The sequence below is a fragment of the Danio aesculapii genome, chromosome 20, assembly GCF_903798145.1.
Source record: "Danio aesculapii chromosome 20, fDanAes4.1, whole genome shotgun sequence".
NCBI classification, from domain to species: Eukaryota; Metazoa; Chordata; class Actinopteri; order Cypriniformes; family Danionidae; genus Danio; species Danio aesculapii.
Window position 1 is genome coordinate 32,387,949 of NC_079454.1, and position 25,135 is coordinate 32,413,083.

Sequence of the window (25,135 nt, forward strand, 5' to 3'; positions counted from 1 at the left end):
AGCTTGGGCACCCCTGCTATATACAGTAATGTATATATAATACCATTACAAAATATAATACCATTACTGTAAATACACTTCTAAAACTAAAGATTGCAGGTCCAACATAAATATAAAAAACAATATACAGTTGAAGTCAGAATAATCTGTAACTTAAATTTTTCCCAAATGATATTTAACAGAGCAAGGAAATTTTCACAGTATGTCTGACAATATTTTTTCTTCTGGAGAAAGACTTATTTGTTTTATTTCGGCTAGAATAAAAGCAGTTTTTAATTTTTAAACACCATTTTAAGGTCAAGATTATTAGCCCCTTTAAGCTATGTTTTTTCCGATAGTCTACAGAACAAACCATCATTATACAATAACTTGCCTAATTACCCTAACCTGCTTAGTTAACCCAATTAACCTAGTTAAGCCTTTAAATGTCGCTATAAGCTGTATAGAAGTGTCTTGAAAAATATCTAGTCAAATATTATTTACTGTCATCATAGCAAAGATAAAATAAATCAGTTATTAGAAATGAGTTATTAAAACTATTATGTTTAGAAATGTTTTGTAAAAGTCTTCTCTCTGTTAAACAAAAATTGGGGGGAAAAGATAAACAGGTGGGTTAATAATTCAGTGGGGCTAATAATTCTGACTTCAACTGTATATACGGTCTTAATTTCAATCACAAAATTTCAGTCCTTTACACAACAACCACCAATCCACAGGGAACGCAAACACACTTCTGTGGATACATGGGCAAGCTAATCAAAGTCTTTAAACCAGAGGTGGGCAAGTTTGGCCCTGGTAAGTCACAGAACGGCAGAATTTTGATTCATCCTTAATTAAAATGCAGAACTGTTGCTTTTCAGGGCTATATCTGAAGACATCTGCTGGTGTTGCCACCTCTGATTCTGACCCAACCAACAATTGTGATGGCAACAGCCTTCATTACACTCATTCATAGTGAAACAAAGACTTACTTTATCAGAGTAAGGCTCCTCTGTGAGGTCGATCCCTTCAGAGTGCATCCTGTCTTCCAGCAAAGTCTCTAGGTCAAGCATCTTGGCATGGGAGATCTTCCTGCTGAGAGCGACTTTAGCTCCATGGATTTGAGGACATGCTGATTCAGGCAGGTCAGACAGCCACGGTGGGCTCAGAGGTGCTGCAGATTCACCTGGTGATGCTGGGGTTGATGGGGTACTCTCAGAGGGAGAGGGGGTGGTCGGGGAGTATATGGGCTTTGGGGGAAGGGTTGGAGTGTTTGGCACTGAACCGGACAGCACCAGCGGAGGGTGTCGCAGACCATTCGGCAAACGTTCTTTGGACTTTTTAGCAGGCACAGGAGGTGGGATGGGCGGCTTTTTAGGGTGAGTCCTTGGAGCTGGGCTTGTCGGAGCAGAGACAGGTTGACGGACTAAGCTCTGAGAAGCAGGCAATGAACTGACCGGACTCACAGGAAGCTGTGTGGGAACCGTAGGCCTCTGCAAGGAGCCAGTCTGCCTTTTAGCCATATTGGTCTTCTCATCCTGTTTGGAGTCTACAAGATCTGCTTTCTTTTCTTTTGTGCTGCTCTCAAGCCTGCCTCTATCTTCACTGCCCTGCTGGTCCTTCCTTTGATCGAAGGCCTGCTCCCAGTGGATATCCCCCAGAGAATGAGAGCGCTTCCAAGAGTCAAGGGTCTCCTGGGGACTGTCCAGCTCCTCACAGCTTCTGCTGACAGGAATCCGGCAGGTTTGACCTGCTGCTGAGCCCTTCTTGAGGCCAAGGTTTCGCAGACTGAAGCCCTTCATGGGTCGGGGCAGAAAGGTCTTCGGGAACTTGCGCTCCTTCTTGGCCTGCTGTTGAAGAGCTTCAGTGGAGCAAGTCATGGGAAGAGTGGGATAATCTGGAGACTTTACATCCCCACAGTCAAACCCCGATGAACCACGGCTGTGGCGCAATGCCTTTCGGCTCTTACCTGAAACAGAAAATTGTGCTTTCACATAAATTTATCAATCACATATACTTCCTCTATTAAAAGTTTGGATAATACTTCAAATATTTTTGATTACTAAAAATAACTCTGTCCTAAAATTTATGAGCAGAAACATGTGAAACCAAACAACTGCAATCTGAAATAATGTGATGAAAGCAGAGCATTTTGTCTCATTGTTTATTAGACTGTCAGAAATTAACCTGCAAAAATTGTACCTATTGTTCAACAGCTCATCATGAGACATTATCATCAGTTATCTTACCTACCCTTAAATGGTGGATATTTTACCTATATGAACAGATTTCCTACTGAAAATGAATATTGAAGAGGATACAGGGTTTAATTTTAGCACATTGTTTAGAGTTCTGTGCTAAACAATGTTTAGAGAATATTCTGCTCAAGCTGTCAATTTAGTAGAGTAGAAGCTAATTTAAAGGAAAGTTTTAAAGACAAACTTTTTCTTAAGAACAATATATTTTTCCACAACAAAACTATCGATGTGTGCATAGTAAATTGTGTCAAATGTAATTGTATCTGAATTGAGTACATATCAGAAACTAGCATCACATAGCATATTAAAGGAATACCAGTGTGCTCAAGCGACAAGCTAAAACTATATATGGTATATAAGATTGTAGTATATACGTTTGGAATCTGCGAGTGATTTGATGATAGACAAATGTTTTGCTAAACTATGCTTTTAACATGCAACAATGTACTAATAGCACAAGCTATGAGAAGGTATAAATGTATATTCAAAAGACTTGTGGCCACATTTGTTACCTGTACCCAGAGACCAATTTCATTAGTTGAATTGTGTAATACAGAATTGTCAGAATTACTAAAGGGTTCGTTTTAAGTTAAAGGCTGGCTGAGTGTTAACTATGAGTGTTAAGATGAAGAAAACCACTAGTCAACATAATACTTATTTTGAAATTTGCATTTGCAAATTTGTTCTGCCCACTATCTTCATTAAATAAACAATCTATTCTGAGTAAAGTGCTTAGTTAAGGTTCTATAGAATCTATTTAAATGGTCACGAAACACCGAAACCCATTTTTAAGATGTTGACAGTCATATGTGGGTCCCACGTAGCTAAAAACACTATTAGGACACATATATTTCACAAAAAAGGGAAAATTAGTTGTTTAGGCGTTACTTTGAGCAAATTCGTTCTTCCAGTTTGAAATGAAATTTTGAAGTCATGGTGATTAGATCCTTGTGTGAATTCCAGTGTAGAGACTGGCTGTCTGTACCAGCGAGTACAACGTGACGTCATTGAGTTTTTTTATCATTAATTCATAAGAAAGACTTGGTTTGAACCAATCAGCATGGTCTATTGTGAATGAGGTGCAACTTCATTAATATGCATGATAGCTTCAAAGTTTTTACCTGTTACAGTGTTCAGAGAGACGCCATGTTGTGTTGCCAATTGTAATTAAATATTCAATAAATAATTATAACTCACCCACTTTCATGACGTTTTCAAACTAGAGGTGTGAAAACACCCTGCTGAGACAGGGGGGGTTTCATGGCCCTTTAAGGTTTACAGAGGCACAACACTTGAATAGTTTATAATAAAATGACAAATGAGTCCTTAAAGATCTGATATAAATGTTCCAATGATTATGACATGTTGAGAAACGATGCGAGAAGAATGGTGTAAATTTAAAACAATTAAAACTGCATTTAAAGCATTTGTCCTTGGATATCAATCATACTTATGCAGAATCAAGGAATTTACAACACATTGATGGTGAAAGAGTAAAAAAAATCTATTAGTTGACTACTTCAAAATTAAGTAAACCCATTGCCTTGAAATTAATAATTAAATGAAGTATGCACAGAATTCTAAAAAATCTGAATTAGTTACAACAGGTTTACTCACTTCTAAAAAAGAAAATCAACTTGTCGCTTTAAGGAAATGGGTTTATTCATGATTTTGAAGTAATGTAAATAATAGCTTTTTAGTGCAAGATTAAATAGAAAGAGATCTAAATTGCTGCTCAAAGAAGAAATGAATGGAAAAGTGATCAGCTCAAATAAAATTCTATCTGGATGTGAAAAAAGCAAGAGATGAAAAAAGCAAGCAGACAAGAATGCAAGAGATCACAGAATGGGTTTATTTTCCACATTGGCAGATTGCACATATTTTTGATTCATTCTAAACAGTCATACTTTACTCCCACACACACACACGTGCGCACACGTTCACGCACACGCACACACACACACACACACACACACACACACACACACACACACACACACACACACACAAGAAAAGAAGGGATCAGCCAGTGTTATAAGATTCCAGCAGGAGGTTAAAAAGACAAGAGAATAGCGAAAACAAACACTGAACTTCTTTAGAAATAACAGAATGACATACAGTCATCTTCTCTTAGATAAAATCTTCTAAAAATAGACTCGGCTCCTACTTTTACACAATCTACATAAAATCCCACCCTCCACTTGTGTGCAGCTGCTATTCATTTACTATATTTTTGTATTCATAAAGTCTTTTTTTTCCGTTTTCAGGCACATAAGAACTTGTGCAATATGACCACAACAAACACCACACACAAACATGGAGTGATACTTCTTGAAATGGCAAAGAGAGGGAGGAAGAGAGATGTTAAATACAGTCTGTAATGTGGTTTTGTCATGTAGAACATTCTCAAAATCTTCCTCTTCTTTCTGTCTCTCTTTAGATTTCAGCGAATGTACGTTCACTAATTAGCAATAGCAAGTGATTTCAATCTCTACCAGAATGGAAGAAAGCAGAAGCTGGATAAGAGCGTTAAAAGAGAGGAATGATGGCAGAGCACCTCTGGAATAGAGAAGCAGATGTGACTGACAGACAGACAGACAGGATTGGGTTAAATCCAGATGTGATGACAGGCTCTCATTGGCTGTTAGGATGGTGTCATGGCGTTGCTACACTAGGCTGGGCATGGTAGATGCAGTTGATATGGAGAGGCTAGACAAGAGCCTGGTTACCATTCTCTAGGTTTTCATTGCTTTCGTAGCAACCAGAGTCCCGTGGAGAGTCAGCCATGAGGCCACGGCCCTCACAGAGGAGCTTCTCCTGAGAGCCAGAAAGAGCGCTGCGCTCCGGATCACTGCTGCCTACAACAAACACACACAAATACAAGATCAAAAAAATGCACACACTTGCTATTAAATCTTATTTTCAGCCATTGATAAATGACACACATGGTTGAATTATTCAGATATTTGTGGGTTTCATAAACATTTAATATTTAGAGTATTTAGTGAGAAAGCGTACATGAATAAATTTTCAAACGCTTTGAGACAATACGATTTTCAGAGATACTTCTAAGGTTATTGAGTTGAATTTATTGATTTGAGTTTATTGTCATATAAACTTCAATGGCTTCAATGGGGGGAAAAAATCAAATGTAATATAGTGCATTTATCGTGTACGGCCATACACCCAATCAGCGATTCACAATCATGGAGGGGTTTGGTCAGTGTGCATAGCACCACACACCAGTGCGTTCACCACCACAAGTGGAGAGACAGTGATCGATCCAATTCGGTGGATTGGGATGATTGTGAGGTCATGATGGAGGGAATTTGGCCAGGACACCCCTACTCTTTACCAGGAGTGCCATCGGATTTTTAAAGTCTCCCCAGATAAAAAAAAAAAAGTTGTCTCATAACATTAACAATAGAGCACTGCAAAAAATGTGTTTTAATTTGACAATATTAAACAATGGCAATAAACAACTTCATATTTACCAAATAATACGGACAATTAGGAATAATATGGAATATGGAAACATTTATGATATAATATATTAATATCAAGAAACACATTTTGAACATTGACATTTTTTATATCAGCTATATTAATGTACTATCTTTTGGCGCAGTGGGTAGCGCTGTCACCTCACAGCAAGAAGGTCGCTGGTTCAAGCCTCGGCTGGGTGAGTTGGCATTTCTGTGTGGAGTTTGCATGTTCCCCCACAAGTCCAAAGACATGCGGTACAGGTGAATTGGGTAGGCTAAATTGTCCGTAGTGTATGTGTGTGAATGAAAATGTTTGGGTGTTTCCCTATGGTGGGTTGCAGCTGGAAGGGCATCAGCTGCGTAAAACCTGCTGGATAAGTCTTATTTCAAAATATACTAATATTATTTATTTTATAAAAAAAAAATAATAATAAATAAATAAATAAATATTAGCCATCCAGTGAAATTTTAAATCTTTTATAACAAAGCTTGAATTTTTTCAACACATTTTCAAACAGTTTTACTAACTAATTTCTCCATTTCTTCACAAATTCTAACTTTATTCTTTCCAAGATGACAGTATACATAATATTTCACTAGGAAGATACTAGTATTCAGTCTAAAGTGCAATTTAAGATGTAATTAGGTTTGTTATTGGATAACAGTGGTTTGTGTAAAAAATATTTTATGAAATACTGAGAAAATGTCTCTTAAACCCCACTTTAATAGTATTCGATAAAAGAATGAAAATTTCACAGGAGGGCAAATAATTTTGACTTTAACTGTTTCTATTTTTTCCCTTTGTGTACTCACTGTCATAATCCTGCAGCAGTTCTACAGCTGTCATCAGTACGGCTCGGTGTTGTGGGTCTTTGATGTTGAGCTCATCCAGATCTTCTTCCTCTAGTAACTTAAACGTGTCCAGATCTTCATACCCATTAAACAGAAATGTTGGCATGTGCTCCTAAAACACACACACACATATACATTCACAGGTTACACACCTCATAGAGCAGAGAACACCATGAAGGACCCTTACAGCTAAAAACATCCCACTCCACCCTGGCAGCTCATCCAGGGCAGGATTTATGCATGGGAATGTTTCCAGATTTCAGACTCTTTTCTGACAACCAACCAACTATCATTATAGTTCATTAACACACTAAAACAACACAACGGGGATTCAAATGTGTGTCTATTGTGTGTAACCATAAGCTCAGTCATGTGATGTAATAATGCAGGAGACTGTGGGAGGTCTAAAGGGTGTGTATGTCTCTGTGTTTAAATAAAAATTTTAACTGGCACAGGGAAATGACCTCGTCCCACATTCTCATAGTTAATGTGCGCTTTAACAGGAGCTGACAATCTTTTCACACTAGCAGACGCTTTTTCATTTTGTCATCACTCTCCACCCTGCTCTTACATTCAGACAGTGGAGATTAAAGATGAGATGCACATTCAGATAATTATAGATATACTGACTCAAGTTTGAAACATCTTAAGGCATTTCTTGCGATATAAAATTTCCTTAAAGAAAGGCTATTATTATTGGTTTTTTTTTTCGTATTTTATTTTAATGATCATATTAAACCAGGTAAGATATATCTTTCTGAAATAATTCAAATCTAATTCAGGCTAAAATAAAACTGTCAAAATGCAAACACTCAGTTTTAAAACATTTTGACTGAATGAAATCCTCGGCAGATATTCTGATTGATATTCGCTGTTGTCATTTCCCATGCTTGTTTCTGCTCCTGCCATTAGTGTTTATTTTTTTAACTTTCTGCTCTGAGACTCACTGCTCTTGGTTCACCTTTTGGCCCGGTCTTGCCAATAGCAAGATAAAGATAGTATGGACCAATCTGACTGGTCAACCAACCTATCCTTGCAACACAAAATGTTTGTCACATAAACTAATTATACAGTTAGGTAGATTTTTGGACATTGACACAATTCTAACATTTTTGGCTCTATACACCAACACAATCGATTTGAAATGAAACGAACAAGATGTGCTTTAACTGCAGACTGTCAGCTTTAATCTGAGGGTATTTACATCCAAATCAGATGAATGCTGTAAAAATGACAACAGTTTGCATATTGCCTCCCACTTGTTAAGGGTCCAAAAGTAATTGGACAATTGGCTTCTAAGCTATTCCATGGCCAGGTGTGTGTTATTCCCTCATTATCCCAATTACAATGAGCAGATAAAAGGTACAGAGTTCATTTCAAGTGTGCTATTTGCATTTGGAATCTTTTACTGTCAACTCTCAAGATGAGATCCAAAGAGCTGTCACTATCAGTCAAGCAAGCCATCTTAGGCTGAAAAAACAAAACAAGCCAATCAGAGAGATAGCAAAAACAGCAGGCCTGGCCAAAACAACAGTTTGTAACATTCTTAAAAAGAAAAAAACGCACCCGTTACCTTTATATAGATATTGCATTCACTATATAATTTCCCCATTGTGCAGCCCTACTTTGTATGTGGTCTGTATTTCACCTTCAGGTTGATTCTCTCCAGAAGCTCCTCGACTGAGCTGGGTTTGGGTGGTCGGCCCTTCTTCCTCCTGCGAACAGCTCGTTTGGGCTTCTCCTCTTCCTCTGCCAGCACATCCACATAGATGAACTTAAACGTGCCCACTTTGTTATTGAGCAGACCCATCCACGTGCCCATAGGCGGCTTACTGATGATGTCAATCACATCTCCTCTCTTTAGGAAAAAAAAAAAGAAATTTTGTTAGATACAAAGTTGAAAGTCTAAAAAAAATTATGTCCAAAAATGCATAGAGTGTAGAGAGAACTTAAATACAAATGGAAAAAAAAGGATAATTTTTTTTTTTACTTATGAATATTAATAAATAAAAAAAATTTAATATTGAAAATTACATTTCTTTTTATCAAAATATATGGCATGGCATTTATAGCATATATTTTTTTTACCTTCTCAAAAAAAAATTCATGCACATTTTAAAAAAATCAATTAAAAAGCTACACAGACACACACACACAGACGCACGCACGCACGCGCACACACACACACACAGTTTCTCTTGGGAACTCCAGGACAGAAATGTCCCCACAGAAACCTGTTAAAATGTCAATATTTCTCTCCAGTGTCTTTTAAGCAAAAGTCATTTATTTTTTTGGCAATGTCCATGCTTAAAAAAGAAAAAGTGTTTTAGCAATTTATTTCAGGTATGGCCTGTGGATAAAATCAGTGTGCGAATTATACATTGCCGATAAAGGGGGTCAACTTTTTCGGTAACGTAACTGCAGTTTGTGTAATACAAGTTTCAGTCATTTTCGTATTCATTTAAATCACATCTAATTTAGTGTCTGACCTACAGTCTCCTCTGATTAGTTATTCCAGAGGTTGCTGGAGGTCAAACTATACAAACTAAGCATCTTATTTTACTGTATTTTAGGCTATATGTTGATATCAACATCAATTTACCTAAAAGTGTCTTGTGAACATTTACATTGTCTATCGATGACGAGATCATTTTAGACTGTTGAATGATTATTTTTTTCTCTTATAGAATGATTGGTGCGATTATGTATTCACAGTGGAATTAACCATTATAGGGGTGGTCAAATGTATATTTAAATTATCCGTTATTTTAATCATTAACATTATTATTTAAAATACAGATCAGCGTGAACTATTTCTCACTATTAAAGGGCTGACCCCCCCATACACCTTCTTTTGATGTCCTTCAGGGGGGATTAAGCATTAATAAGGGGGGTCAATCTCCCCTAAACCCCCTGTAATTTGCACCCTGGATAAAACGATTGCCTTTATGCTGTTTGTTGTTGTTTTGTTTTATAATTACATAGGTGCATTTCTATGAATAGAAGAGTTTGTTGGACTAATACTGGTAAAAGAATATATGTTAAAGTATATAAAATATTAAGTTTATATGAGTTTTGACACCAATATTTTTGTCCACTATGGATCCATGTGACTTTTTTCAATAAATACACAAGGCTTATTTATTTTCTAAGTTACCTGTTATTTTTTTATTCTTAATCACAATAGGTAGAAAGGGTCTACAACGAAAATTGGGATTATAGGTTAAGTTTAGTTCAGAACCTTGAGCTTGAGAGAGTCTGTATCATATGGACTGGGTGTGAAGTCAGTGTGAACTCTTGCTCTGCCACAGAACGGGCCTCTGTATGGAGGCTCTTCATCATCACCATCCTCACTCCTCACACTCTCTCTGTTACTGGCTGATGAGTCTGTGGTGCTCACCGTCTGCCCACCTGAAAGAAGACCAGATCCAAAGGTTAAATAGCTGCTGTCCTTCACCAGGCTGCTGAGAAAAACATCTGATCTGTGGGCTCATTCATGTCCATTCAAGTCCACTGATTACATTACTTGCTCACACTTACCATTTTTTCAACAAAAAAAAGAAAGGTGTTTAGTTCAGTTGAAGAAGTCTGGATGCTATAATTACACACTTCTTGTGCTCTATGGAGCAGAGTAGACAAGCAGATTTCACTTCTGCAACATAACCATGGCAGAGATCCAGAGATGCATCGATATCTAACTAACTCCATTCTCAGCAAAATTAAATCCAAGTTGGAAACAAATTCCTCTGACCACAATGTTTTGCACGGGAAATGGCATTGCATTGGAAAGGAGATCTTAAGTGTTTGTCATGGGGGAGTTCCTGGTGCCATTTTGACTTAAAACACAAAATATTGCACAAAACTAAAAATATGGCACTGTCCTGGATATTTTGTAAGTTCTGTTGTAAAATATAGTTCATAAAAACCTTTTTCTGCTTTAAATCGTAAGATTTGGACTCAGGAAGGACACCATAATTGCTAAACGAACCAGGATATATTCTTTTCTGTTTTAGTCTACAAAACTACACATGAACAGATCTTAAAGGAGTATATATCACTTACAGAATGACTGGACAACACCATTGACTTCCATTCCAGGTCACCACTGACTTCCATAGTATTTTTTTCTTATACTAATCTATACCATTTTTTTAAAATATCTCCCTTTGAGTTTTGTAAATGATGACAATTTTCATCCTGGAAGGGAACTACTGCTTTAAATAATTGCAAATTGGCAAATTATTCAAAATAAAACCATTAACATGCATTTAAACTTCAACACAGTGTTTAGATGACACCAAGTATGAGCAATAGCATGGTCCATTTAAAGACCACACACACACTTACTCATTGAGCTTTGGCCACTAAGGGAGCTACGCAGACTCTCCACAGACCCTCCGGCCTTGAGCTTGGGCTTCTCAAGGGAATCCGTGTCTGGTTGAGGAGACTGAGGACAACTGGGAGTCCCATCTGGACTGGACTGTACAGATTCAAATGAGAGAAAGTGCATTATTATTATTATTATTATTATTATTATTATTATTATTATTATAATTAGATAAATTATAAAACAAATGACAGTAGGTAAGTGCTTAAGGCAACAGCTGCATCACAGCTGTGAGATCATGCTTTTGTGGAGCAAAGCAATAAGTTGCCGCTAAGTTCATTGCACACAATTGCCACTAGGTGGACCTACAACATAATATATGAGTCCATGGAGCAAGACATGAAGAACAAATCTGTTGGCACATGAAGTAATAAGTGCATCCACACATAACACACAGATCTATACTAATAGATAAGATATAAATCATGTGAATGTTTCCACAGAAGCAGCAATTGGTGCATTATTAGTCACAAATCTTATCCAGCATGTGAATCCGGGCCTTGTGTGTTTATCCATCACTGCCAGGGAGTTTGGGTGTGTTAAATTGGACTGAGTTTGTTTTCAAGCTCCTGGCTACATAAAGAGATGTTTGACCCTAGTTTGAAACACAGAAAGTGGGGCACACGTGTGCAACTTTCCCCTGGAGTAAAGGCAGGTCTTACCTTTGAAAAAGAATGTTATACAGCACATAAAGCAAAGCAGTCAAAGCAAGCAGCATCTGTTTGTGTGTGTGTACCTGTTCAGAGAGAGACCCGACATATTTCTTGGACATGCGTTTCCTCATAGTCTCTTTGACAGACTTGACTTTCTTCCCTATGGAGATACGGGACGTGGTGGGAGACTTCACGCCATCCCTGTACAGAGCCTCCTGCTCCTTATGTCAGAGAGAAACAGAGAGTAAGAAAGAGAGTGATTAAGCCCACTGAGAGCCAGCTGATCAACACAATTGGACGACAAACACTGCAGCTGCATGTGAGAGCCGAGACAGAGAGGAAGCGAGAGAAAGAGAGCATCTGTACTCACGCTAGGCTCTGCTGTGTTGACCACATGGAGGGAACGATTAGACAGGTCAAATCCTCCAAAGCTACATGTTCTCTGCACAAAAAGAGACATAATTATAGTGAATTCACAATCAAAGGAATATATTGCTAGAGAGTCATCTAAAATGTTTCACAAAAAGTCTCAGCGTTTCATGCTTGTCTGTGTAATGGAAAGCACACATTTTTAAATGACAAACTGCCAAAAGAAATAGCTCATGATATGACCTGATTTCCTATAACAACAAATTAAATCTTGTTGTTGAACATTACATAATTACACCAATGCTTTCTTGTAAAACCTTGAAAAAACTTACATTTATGTTGAATAAATAATGGAAAAAAGACCAATGTAAACTAATTTCACAGCAATGTAAACGTTCAATGCTCAAATACAAGTGATATATTCAATTGAAATAGATTAGCTATTTACTTCATGCCGTTTGGTTAAAGTTCTACAAAAGTTGCAGATTCAAAAATGTCCTGTTCGCTACAAAATTATAAGAAGTTCTTGAATGTTTCATGGAATAACATCATGCATTTTCAAAACAAGACAAAAAGCTCAATAAAATAGAATGGCACATCCAAAAAAATAAAACAATTCAGAAAATTTCAGCATTCATGCCCAAAGCCGAAAGGCATTTCCAACCCAAAATGGATGAAAGAGTTCACTGATGAAGATCACGGTCATATTCACATTCACTATGAATGACGGCGAGGATCCGCAGATGGCAGACTCTACAAAGCTGCAGAAGGAACTCTACAGTACTGGTTTCTGCTTTCACTGCTCTCCACTGTCTCTCAGGGACTGTGAGTTTCAATTATGCTCCGACACACATGACTGATTACAAGACAAGAGGTCAAGAAATGAAAGGGAAAAGCTCAGGATGGGGAAAGATAAGAGCCTCTGTGTTATCACATTCTATTTCACTTCTATAGCTTTTGAGATTATGAAATATTGGCTCCGTACTGCAGTAATGCGAGTCTATAGAAATGAGAAGAGATCAAGGCTAACTAACAATCTCAGGGATTTCTAGCTTTCATTATCAATCCAGTGATAAGATTAAAACAATTTACGACAGCGCAGTCCATCCTTAAACAATCAGACTGTCTTGAAATACAACCGCCTCTGAACTGTACCCTACTGAGCTTCTCTTCTGCAGCTTTGCAGCAGCCTGTTCCTCCAGTGCAGCAGGGGGCACTGTAGATCTGCTCTTCCGGCACACTCACAGACTTCTGCTGGATGCGCAAGAGCACGCGCTTGGTGCAGCGGTCCATGCTGGATGCCCACTTCCTGTTGGCATCTCTTTCATCCTCCAGAAGCCAACGTCTGTCTGCTTTGCTCAGTGTGACCGGCCTAACCAGCCCGGTCCAGTTCAAGTGTCCATACAGGCTGCGCTCCACCACATATGTGATGTTGAGCTCACTAACTGCCGTCCTTCCTTTGAGACGCCTCGGTGGAAACAGCCAGCTGCCCACTACCCCGCTCCCACAGCTCTTCCCCTTCTCCCTGGCTAGCGGAAGCTCACGAGTGGGAGGAGAGGCAGGCAGGGTGGAAGAGGGTGTGGTTTTCGGAGCGTTGCAGGAACGTTGGTAAAGCAGGTGTTTGGTAGAGTATGCATAGTTCGGGTCAGGCTTATTACGCTGCCACATGGAAACGGGTGGCCGCTTGGTGTTGTTGATGTCATCTAAAGACACCAGGAGGGGGTGTGGCTTTGGGCGGGGCCTAGTGAGGCCATAAAAGGCGTAGACGCTGTCAGTACTTACCCCATGAGATAGAGATGACAAGGCCTTCCGCATCTCTCCGTCTGTAGCCGAGCGGGAGACTTTAGCATTGTCGTCTCCCAAACCGTCCAATTCTGAAAACGAGGAGCCACTGCCCCCCGCTACACCCAGCCCAGACCCGGCACTGCTCTTGCGTGCTGGCCGGATCAGGCCGTGGGGATGTGTGCTGGGAGCCTTGACTAATTTGTGAGCAGGTTTCCAGGTGTCAAGGCTGCTGGTGGAGGGCGAGGTGTTCAGGCTGTCCGTGTCCCCGTCCAGAGAGAGCTGCTCTTGGGCAAGTGAGGACAAAGAGGAGTCTGTACACTTGGCCGGCTTCTTGTGGATTTCTGCATATAGTGCGTTTATATCATCGCATATAGGAGCTGCATCCAGACTGAGTGAATCTGCAGGAAAAAGAAGATTAAAACAAAACTGAAACAGGACAAATTTACACTCAAAATTATTAAAATATTTTACTAGAAATGTATTTGATGCACAGAACGTACAAAACTGATTTATCCAAAACAGAAACTGAAATAGAAATGTTTTACTTTGAATTAGGTATTTATTGCATCCTTCCAGAAAAAAATACTTAAATATATGCACTAAAGTATTAAATATAATACTTAATAAAGTCTTGAAAAAATCCCAGAGTTGCCAAATTCAATATAAAACACTCATCAGTTTATCAATCAAACACCAGTTGATGCCAGATGGACAATAGTTTTTCCAGATACCTTGTGAGCCATGTCTCTTGCTGTCATCCACTTTGATGAGTTTCTTGCGAACACGTCGAGTGGAGTTCACCAGCTTGTGAAGCCTTTTGAATTTCACAGAGTCCTCCTGCTCATCATCTGACTGCTCCACAGACTAAAGAGGAACAAAAAAACTCAACTTCAGTATTATATCATCTCCTGGGAAGAAAAAAAAGGGTAACATTCATAAGTAGACATACACAAAAACAAAAGATGATGGTTTCAATGGGTACAGATAATGACATGTTTAGGATGCTTTTGACATGAGGGACATGACTTAGGAAAACATTGCAGAATGGAGTTATGTGTTATGAAGTTGAGTCCAAGAAACACACAAGTCTTGCTATTTTACATGACAAATGAACATGAGTGAGCATTTGTGGTGGGAAAAATCCTCTTCAAATTTCAAATGAATAACACAGATAGGGGTTTACCGTTGAGATGATTTATGATTGGATCATGTTCTCAAACAAACATCTAGCATAACCTAATCTAACATTTAACACAGTAAAAGGAACATTTGAATACTGAAACCTCTAATCCACCAAGACAAAGCCTGTTAAATCCTTACCACTGTCTCAAACTTGCAAATTTCACTTTTGAAAAGAGTCAATTCACTAAAAATAACATTCTGTTCACAGCAAAAGTACACCACGTTATAAGATGATGACATGCAGTTGTGATCAGGAGGATAGATTCTATGCTGACCACAGACCACCAGAAGAGATTAAGCTGTTTTGACCAATATCAATGAATGGCAAATCTATCTGTTCATCCCAGAACACCACAGACTTAAGTGTTTCATCAAAACATTGAGGCTGAATGTGATCTGTTACTGGAAACCTAAAGCTCAACCACAGACACAGTTTCTCATTGGCTCACAATGAATGATATTAATCATTAGCCACAATGGCCACCAGTCAAAAAGTGAAAATGTAATGATGGTTAAAAAAATCAGAAGTCCAACACTCAATATCATGACTCATTGAGCACCAATTCAGAGAAACAGAACAAAAAACTAAATTAACAATATGGAGAAAATAGCATCTGAAGGACTTTGATAGAAGCTTGGTACAAAAAATTATCTGCTTCTCAAATTCAGTCTCCGTTAAGGTAACAAATCACTTCTCAAACAGGAGCAAAGGACGAAAGAAAGAGAGAAAACGGAAATAGAAATGTATCCAGCAGTGTTCCTACCAGCAGTTGTTTCCTTTAGGTTGGACGTTAGCCGCTCATGCTAAAAAAACAACACAACACCATCTTACACCGAGACCAACACAAACTGTAAACAGTTTTTTGAAGGAAACCCTGGAAATATCTGGAGGCAGGGGAGGGACAGGGACACAAGGCGTGAGTTTGGGCGTCCGGAAACACTGCGAGGTCTGCCATATGACCCCTGGACATCCTTAATGGTCTTCAGTGGGGAGAAGGAATGTGGGCCAGAGAGAAGAAAGGCTGGTCTGGGTGCAGTCCATTCATATTGGGATACAGAACTTCTTCTGTGATAGCAGCTGCTGACACTGATCCTCCATCAGTTCACTCTGGCGGAGCTGTGATGGGTCGCTCTACTGACTGCAGCTGACACTGATCTCATGACAGGGGAATCCTGAGGACACACAGCCAGCCCTCAGTGTTCTGATTAACGTTAAACTGAGCTCAGATCAGCGGGATCCCCGGAGAGAGCTGTGCCCGTCGGTCGAACCGTTAAGCAGACGACGGCTGACCCATTTTCATTTATAAATAGGAGATCATCAACCCAGGGGCCAAGATTCCTACAGAGATCCATTTTCTCATTCGGATGCTGAGATTCAATTTGCACATGCTGATGTGTGGCAGAGACAGGCAGGAGGAAATGTGTGTGAGTGTGTGTTTGTGCGTTTCAGAAAATGCCTTAAGGGCTTAGAGATACAGAGATCTTTGTATGAATAAGACTTTTCTCTCTCATTTCCTCTTATTTAGCAAATGAGTAAAACAGCACAATGGGAGAATCTCATGAGCAAATGTTCAGGTCATATTTTACCCCAATAAAAGTATTTTTGTATTTTTCAGTAAAATAAAATACTTTAAAACATTATCACAATCAAATTTTCCTAAAGAATATCCATCAATAAAATATGAAATATTTAATCCATAAATAAATTGTAAAATAAACATTCAAATATTACTGATGATATTAAAAATGAAGTATGACTGAAATATTGAGAAGTGAAAAACAAACTCAACTTTACATTTATTTAACAGAATAAACAAAATAATAACAAACACAGGGCAAAAAGCAAGATATAATACAGATATTTTTTGAAATCCCAGTCTATAGTCTTTATTATAAAAACTGAAAAAAATGAACTGATTGTTTTGAAAGCTATAAAACATGTTTGGTCAAGATCAGTGAGTTATTTTCCCCTTTTTCTTTTATATTAAGATCATTTTTACATTCATTTTTTATATTTGTTTATATATTAAGACCATAAAAACTAATTAAACTTAATGTATTACAGCTCTGGAAACAATTAAGACTCTTGAGTACACATTACATAAAAATATATGTAAAATAAAAAAAAAAAACTGAATTATTTTATATGAAGTATTTTTCCAATAGCTAAGAAAAAACAAAAACAAATTAACATTTTATTTTCCTAAAACACATCCATATTAATTGCAAATCCAGATAACTAATAATAACTTTGCAGTGGTCTATTTAGTTTTTCAAGAGCTGTATGTCTTTAATTGTTTAAGTAATAAGGATTTGATGTACATTTGATGCAAACAGAATATATCCTGGAAATTCTGCAGACTTTTTTGCGAAACATTTCCACAACATCAGTTAAGATTCATTATAAATTCACTATCAGGAATACAGTTCAAAACAGATCTTGAGTTTTCTCTGTTGTGACCCTTTTGAATATGAAGTGACACTGACCACACACACAAGCAGATGCAGAAAGTGTCGCGGCGGGACGGTCAGTGACTCCTCTGAGCGGACACAAAGATTTGCTGGGCGGAGCGAGTCATTCTGTAGCTGCAAGCGCTGAGCAAAGCAGTGCTGTGGTTTGTTAACATCAAAAAGCATTGCAAAAACAGCTTAGCTGCTGACCATTAGACCAGGAGGTGTGTGTTTACTTGCAGAGGCTGGAACCCTGCTCACATTTTCCATAATAACTATGTGTATTTGTGTACTGGCAGCCTATTTCTCCAAAAGGGAAAACTAAATCCACTGTCACAAAACCTACAGTATCAGGGCTTTGACCGAGAACACACAAACACGCATATATTGTACATACAAAGCATACCCTTGTAATTGAACTACAGCCAAAGCAGTGTTCCATATCAAACTGAACTGATTTCAATGGCTTGTTAGTTTCAAAGCAGAAAAAAGGCCAAGAGGCAGAAATGGCCGCATATCACCCTTCACTAAGACTCACATTATGACCTCATCACCAGGGGATGTTTACTGTGCCAGTTCCCCATGCCAAAATGAAATGACATCATCACTAGGGGGTCTTACAGTAAGTTGCCAGTGCCAGATGCTCATTACCACTGTAAAATTACATCAACATCTTCATATCAACTCACAACCTATTAGCTTTCAAATGATGTACTTAGAAATATGGGGTAAGATGCCCTCAGTACATTTAAAACATTTTACATAAACAGAATTTTGCAAATATCTGTTAAAAACCATAGCAGCGACCTAATAAAAGCCATGTTAATGGGAAAGTTCACCTAAAAATGAAACTTGCTCACATTTACTCACATTCCAGTTGTTATTTTGAAGAATGTTGGACACCAGCAGCCTTTGACAACCATAGTGTGAATGACCACTGGTTTCCAACATTCAACAGAAGAAAAAAACTCATACAGGCTGGATTGTCAAATGATGATAAAGTTCATTATTTGGGTGAACAGCTTAATAAAACTCATGGCGTTTATTTTTATTCACATTTATATTTTTTATTCAATGAATTCAGATTTTTAATCAATATAAATGCAAAAGAATTAGCCAAATCAGCATTAAAAACCACACATGTGCTCCTTTAATCTATGATGACTTCAAAGCATCCTAAGATTTATGACTGCTGAAATTTATAACAAATAAAAGTGCAGTTATTGTAGGGAAGGGGATGAACTGGGTTGACGTAAGGACTGCCACTGCCTGAGTTTATAAGCCACAACGTCACTAGTGTGGTCTGCTGAGATTTAACCTCCCTGCAGTACACACGCGCACACACACACACACACACACACACACACGCACACACACACACACACACACACACACACACACACACGACATCAGTCAGTACAGTGAGAGACATTACGAACTCTCACTGCCGGAGGAAAATAAATTTTGATGTGACTGAATGAGGTTATGTTGTAAACACACGGGCCTGTATACACTCAGTCTGGGTGGTTTGGTATAGTACTTACATTGCAGGCGGAGGAGAGGTTAACAGTGGGACTGGATCCATCAGTCCACTCTGCTGTCTCTGTACTGCTGCTCAACTGTCTGTTCCTCTCATATTCCTTTAACTATGGAGAACAAGAGGTCAAAGAGAGCCGCCCCCTCGCCCTCACACACACACACCCTATCTGTTACAGAAATAGAGTGAAAGAACACACTATACAAACATGTAAAGACACACAGAAAACTCTCACCCATCACCAACAAAAACACAAAACAACACGCATACATGAAGTGTCAGGTCCACTTAAACAGAGTTTTGTTTTTATTTATTTAATGCATTTTTCATTCGTATTTATAAAAAGAATCACAGTTTGGGGTCAGAAGTTTTTTTTATGAATTAAAAAAAAAATACAAAAAAAATGTACACTCAAAAAAAGTGTTTTTTTCTGCTTTTTCAAACTATTTATTTAAAATGAGCTGAATCAACACAATTTCTGAGGTTTTTGTGGACAACTTAATTGTTTTATATTTAATCCACCTAAATTTGTAAAAACAATTAAGTTAACTTAATTGATTTGTGTTGAGACAACATGAAGAAATTGTGTGGAACCCTATATTTTTACAGTGTATGCTTTAAAGCAAAGATGCCCAAAGTAGGGTCCGCAGGCCAAAGTTGGCCCATTGTAACCTTTGATTTGGCCCACCATCCCATCTGAGAGCAGAGTGAGAATGATGGGGCAAATGCCTTTAACACAGAGATCATCATTTCTAATTTAACATCTTTAACATTCTTTTGTTTGTTTGTATTATTGGTGAGCTACAAAAAAGCAAACAGAAATTAAATGTTTCAATTAAATATTGTAACCAAATGTCATTTGTGAAATAGTAAATACAGTCACTCGATGGAACGAGAACTATGCAGAAGACATCGGTGAGCAAATCAAGGCAAAAACTAGTGTAATTCTGTTATAAATTAGATTGTTTTTAATGTAATAAGTTTATTATAAAATTTAATGTTATATTTATTATAAAATGTAAAAAATATACTGATATAAAGCAATGTTTTTTGTAATTTTTAAAAATATTAAATAAATAAATTAGGAAATCACCCATAGCAACTATATTTACCTTTGACCCACTAGCCTCAATCAAGTTTGATTTTTGGCCCTTTGTAAGAAAAAATTTGGGTACTCCTGTTTCAAAGTGAATGTGACAGAAAAGTCTTTTATAATTAAAAGCATAAAAGAAAACTGGAAATACATATTTATCATGATTTCCACAACAATACAACAGCAGCAGAACTATTTTGAACGTTGATAAAAATAGACATGCTTATTGATCGGTGAGCACAAAAAGATTTCTTGATGATTGGGCGACCAAAGACTTAAAAGAATCTTTAAAATACAAAATAGTTATTTTAATTTGAATAATATGTCAAATTCTTGTATGTTTAACTGTGTTTTACATTCTTTTTAAAATTACTAACCACAAATTTTAAGCACCTATTTATACGCATGTACATGTAATTAAATGTTACAAGTTTTATATTTATTTTTATATGCATTACACAGTTTATATGGAACATAATGTGCATTTAAATTGCACATTTATATATTTTTATGATTAAATATAGTTTCTTAAACAACCCCTTCTTAATAAACTCTTATTTAACTCCAAATTATAATGTTTTTTTCTGAACAAAATGTCAAAGCGTTTTTTTCACACTATGTAAATGCATCATCATGGGTTGAACTCAGGTTTATTTTCAGGTTAAACAAAAAAACTATAGTATTCAATCTTAAACTCATTAAAAAAATATGGTAACACTTTATTTTGATGGTCTATTTGAGTATTAGTAGACTGTCTGCTTAATATCTGTTGATACTGCTGCTAAACAGATATTTAACTGACTATTAGAAACTTTGAAAATACATGTCAACTTACAATAACCCTGACCCCAACCTAACAGTCTACTTATAATCTAATGAGAATTAGTTGACATGTATATGCAATGTAACTTAAATTCAACAAACGGACCATGAAAATAAATTGTGACCAAGATATTTATAATAAAGTGCATGACACCTGTGGACTCAAACACTCACACAGAGAAATACACAACAAAAAGAACACAGAAAAGGTAAAGAACATGAAAGTCACATTTGCACACACAAGGACAGACACATAATCATGCATGCTTACAGCATGTATGATATCAACTATCCACAAAGGCTTGTGATTGACTCATTGATTCAAACTTGAGGTCCAGTCAATCGATACTTCTAAATAAACTACCAGCCCAAAGAAAAAATAAATAAAAAAATAAAACTGAAGCGGAAGAGAATTTAAATAAAGAAAACCCAGTTGGTTAAAGGAATCAATGTCAGCCTTGTGGAGAGAAGGAAGCCATATTCTACAATTATCAGATGATAATTAATCATGATCTCAAAACACAATTGACAAAGAGACCTACAGTGACACAACACATCTGAACAAAGAAAACATATAGAAGAAGAGATCCACCCGACCACTCCCAGCTAACCCTACTTCAGAAATTAAACACCAAAGACCCTCCTTCATCTCAACAAAACATGACTTGCACTAGGTAATCTACTGCAGCCCTCAGATGCGGGTCAGTACGCATGGGTTTGTATTTGTATGTATGAGTGTGAGTGTATGTAAGCGGGTGTGTGTTTGGAGGAAAAAGCAGGGCGGCATCAGTCTGGGTAAGTAGGGTTAGTACACATGAATGTAAGCCAGGGAAGCTGTGTTACTGTTCAGCGTGTTTACCCTTGACAGAGCTTCCTCTACAGTGATCATCTTCTCTTTCACCATCATCATCAGCTGAATTCGCTCTTCATCACTCATTGTGATCTCACTGGCCACATAGCCAATGTCTTCTCCTGCAGGTTCGAAAAGAAAACAAGGCAACCGTCAAATCTGTTTATATCCTGATTCAAAAATAAACTTAAAATTAGAGATAACATACAGTATAGAAACAGTGATGGCAGGAAATCCTTTAAATCTTAGGCTGAATTAACAAACATTTATTCCAGAGTTGAAACAATGATGTTTAATTTAAGAATATATTGCAGTAATGAACATGCACGATATTGTTATTGTGTGATCTTTAGATCAATATTGAACAGTCATTTATTATTTAAAGGGAAATGACCTCATTATTTACTCACACTCAAGTGGTTCTAAACTTTTATGAATATCTTTCTTCTGTTGAACACAATACAAGACATTCTGTAGGGAAAAACCAGCCACTGAAATCCATAATATGAACAAAGATACTATGGAAGCTAATGGCAGTTTTTTTTCTCAATACTCTTCAGGAAAAAAGAAAAAAAAAACACTCAAACAGGTTTGGAACAAGTTGAGGATGTGTGAACTAGGCAATAATTTTCAGTTTTGGGTGAACTATCCCTTTAGACCAGGGGTTACCAAACTTTTTAGCCCGCGACCCTGAAAAAATAATTCCTGTGACTCACGACCCCTACCATTTTCAGAAGTGGTCATAAACATACAAATGTTGAATGCAACAGCTCACACACACCAACAGGCTTATATAAACATGAGTATATTGACCACACAGAAAAAAAAAAAACAGTCCAACAACTATAGAATTTTTATTTATTAAAAATACATTTCATTCAGACATTTATTCATTTGTTTAATTTAATATTAACCTCACTCAATGAGGCTGGTGGGCACAGTGTTTTACTATTTTCATCTTCTGTAGGTTATGGATAAAATATAGTCGTTTTAATAGTTTATTAAAATTCACTTGATTTCTTTAAATCACCAAGCGACCCCCTTTCATAGTCCCGTGACCTTCACTTTGGGAACCGCATCTTCAGACAACTGTGGTGTTAATCACAGCACCAACTGCTTGAAGATTTAATTGCTCATTTATTTTCCAATATAAAGATTTGAACGTTAATCTGGCCTACGACATAGAGACTGACAATGTTGATTCATTCCAGGCCTATTCTTCGTTAACACTTTACAACAAGGCTCCATTTTCTGACAATATCCAATTAAACTGAACAGATGAAAACTATCCAAGACATTTAATACAACTGATTTCATAAAAAATTATAATTTCTCAGGTAATGTTTCATTACTCATAAAAAATGTACTGTTTTGGGGTGACACGGTGGCTCAGTGGTTAGCACTGTTGCCTCACAGTAAGAAGGTTACTGGTTCAAGCCCTGGCTGGGTCAGTTGGCATTTCTGTGTGGAGTTTGCATGTTCTCCCCGTGTTGGCATGGGTTTCTTCTGGGTGTTCCGGTTTCCCTTACAGTCCAAAGACATTCGGTATAGGTGAATTGAATAAACTAAATTGGCCATAGTGTATGTGTGTGAATGAGTGTGAATGGATGTTTCCCAGTACTTGGTTGAGTTTGGAAGGGCATCCACCGTGTAAAACATATGACGGATAAGTTGGTGGTTCATTTTGCTGTGGCGCCCCCTGATGAATAAAGGGATTAAGCCGAAGGAAAATGAATGAATGAATGTACTATTTTGTTTATTCAAGCAGATAAATGCTAAAGTTCAGTTTTATAATTGTTTTTATAAAACAATATTAACTTAACTTCCATTACAAATGTAGCTTTCTCTTACTGTTAATGCATTAACTGAAAAATGCTAATGAGACCTTATTGTAAATTGTTAATTTTTTTTGTTCTTTACAATCCTTCTTTTTACACTGTATATTTATATACACAATAAAGCAATACACAAACTATAGAGTTGTTATAAATCAATATATTGCGAGGACAGCTTCTGCAACTATCGTAACAAAAAAATGTAATACCATAACAGGCCTACTCTAAAAAAAAAAAAAAAAAAAGCCTCATTGTCAAAAATGGATGGTCCATTTAGATGAAAGATGGAACTATAACTACAGTTTAAACCACTAATTCATCCATTGTTTATATTTCTAAGAGTTGCCACCCCAAATATGGTCTATGAACAATAAAAACAAGTGAGCAAACTGCAGAGCTATGAAGAGAATAACATGAGAAAAATGCAGTGAGTTTGTTTTTATTACCTTTTGACGCTTGCCTTGTGACCCCCTTCTGTGACTTTCGGAAGTTCTGCCAGAAGGATTTGTTTTTCTTCTTGTTGTCCCACTTTCCTGCATGTGAAGAGAGGAGAAACTCATCAGGACCAAACGCATTCACTTTTGTACAGACACTAAAAATGACTAAATAAACTGCTTTCTAAAAAATGCGGCACTCTATTACTGCATCTATATATCTGGGCATTTGTTTTTGTTTCATTTAGTGTTCACAGTGACTCATGTTACCAGAACATTCCGGCATAATCTTTAAAAAATCCAATACCATTTCCCCCAAATCGTCATAATTAGATCTACAAAGTCTTATAATGAATCACAAACCTGATCCATCCTCAGAGCTGGATTTGTGCAGAGGAATTCTGATGGAAATACAGAAAAGAACAGAATTAAGACATGCTTAATAAAACCCGTTTTTTAAGATATCCACCAAGTCCCCCACCGACTGGCATTATGTATTTGTGTGTCAGTAGAGGGCAGTGTGGTGCTGTTTAGAGCACATGTCAGGCTCCTGAGGCTCACAGGGCACAGATGAGAGAAGCTCCAGAGATGCAGCGAAACGAGACGGGAAAGACAAAGTGAGAGAAAGAGACTGAGAATGAGAATGAGAACCACAGCAGGACAGACACTGCTTGTTTATATTTCCACTCTTCTCCTCTGGGGCACAGTGCCCTTGGAAAATACCAAAATAACACAACACATTAGAGCTCATTTGGTGAGAGAATGGGTGAAAATAAAACATTGGGATTTTAGATATCTTATTGATGCTGCCAGAACCTATTTAGCCAACTCGTACTCTTTTAGAACACGACTCAGACAAACACATCATATATGAAAACACCTTCTCTTAACCTTTTTTTTTTCATTATTATTGGTTAATTGGTGGGTTGCCAAAACATCTGTAACAAACTAGAGGAAATCATTTCTTTGAATGATAGTATTCCTGCTTTTCAGACATTTGCACATTTCATCTCATATCAGATTACATAAAACATTCACGCATGTAGCTGAATTACAAAATTAGAAGCGCTCTTGTGAAATGCTTTATTTTGTAAATATTTCCCAAGCACCTTTTCTTTAATGTTTTTTCTGGAGAAAGTATTTTTTTCTTTTAGCTGGGCTGG

The 25,135-nt window shown here is 37.3% G+C and overlaps 1 protein-coding gene across 1 annotated transcript in view; it reads right to left on the reverse strand.

Moving 5' to 3' along the window:
• The window catches only part of LOC130248181 (SAM and SH3 domain-containing protein 1-like), a 316,828-nt gene that overhangs the window by 6,253 nt on the left and 285,440 nt on the right, over positions 1-25,135 (reverse strand). Inside the window, exons 5-18 of the mRNA XM_056481738.1 lie at positions 24,336-24,373; positions 23,985-24,071; positions 21,713-21,825; positions 18,946-19,047; positions 14,500-14,632; positions 13,766-14,166; positions 11,985-12,056; positions 11,698-11,835; positions 10,922-11,054; positions 9,816-9,985; positions 8,223-8,432; positions 6,536-6,686; positions 4,967-5,095; positions 972-1,948 (exon numbers count right to left, since the gene is read on the reverse strand). Of these exons, the coding sequence (XP_056337713.1) occupies positions 972-1,948; positions 4,967-5,095; positions 6,536-6,686; positions 8,223-8,432; positions 9,816-9,985; positions 10,922-11,054; positions 11,698-11,835; positions 11,985-12,056; positions 13,766-14,166; positions 14,500-14,632; positions 18,946-19,047; positions 21,713-21,825; positions 23,985-24,071; positions 24,336-24,373 (2,854 nt within the window). The remainder of the gene's footprint in view (positions 1-971; positions 1,949-4,966; positions 5,096-6,535; positions 6,687-8,222; positions 8,433-9,815; positions 9,986-10,921; positions 11,055-11,697; positions 11,836-11,984; positions 12,057-13,765; positions 14,167-14,499; positions 14,633-18,945; positions 19,048-21,712; positions 21,826-23,984; positions 24,072-24,335; positions 24,374-25,135) is intronic.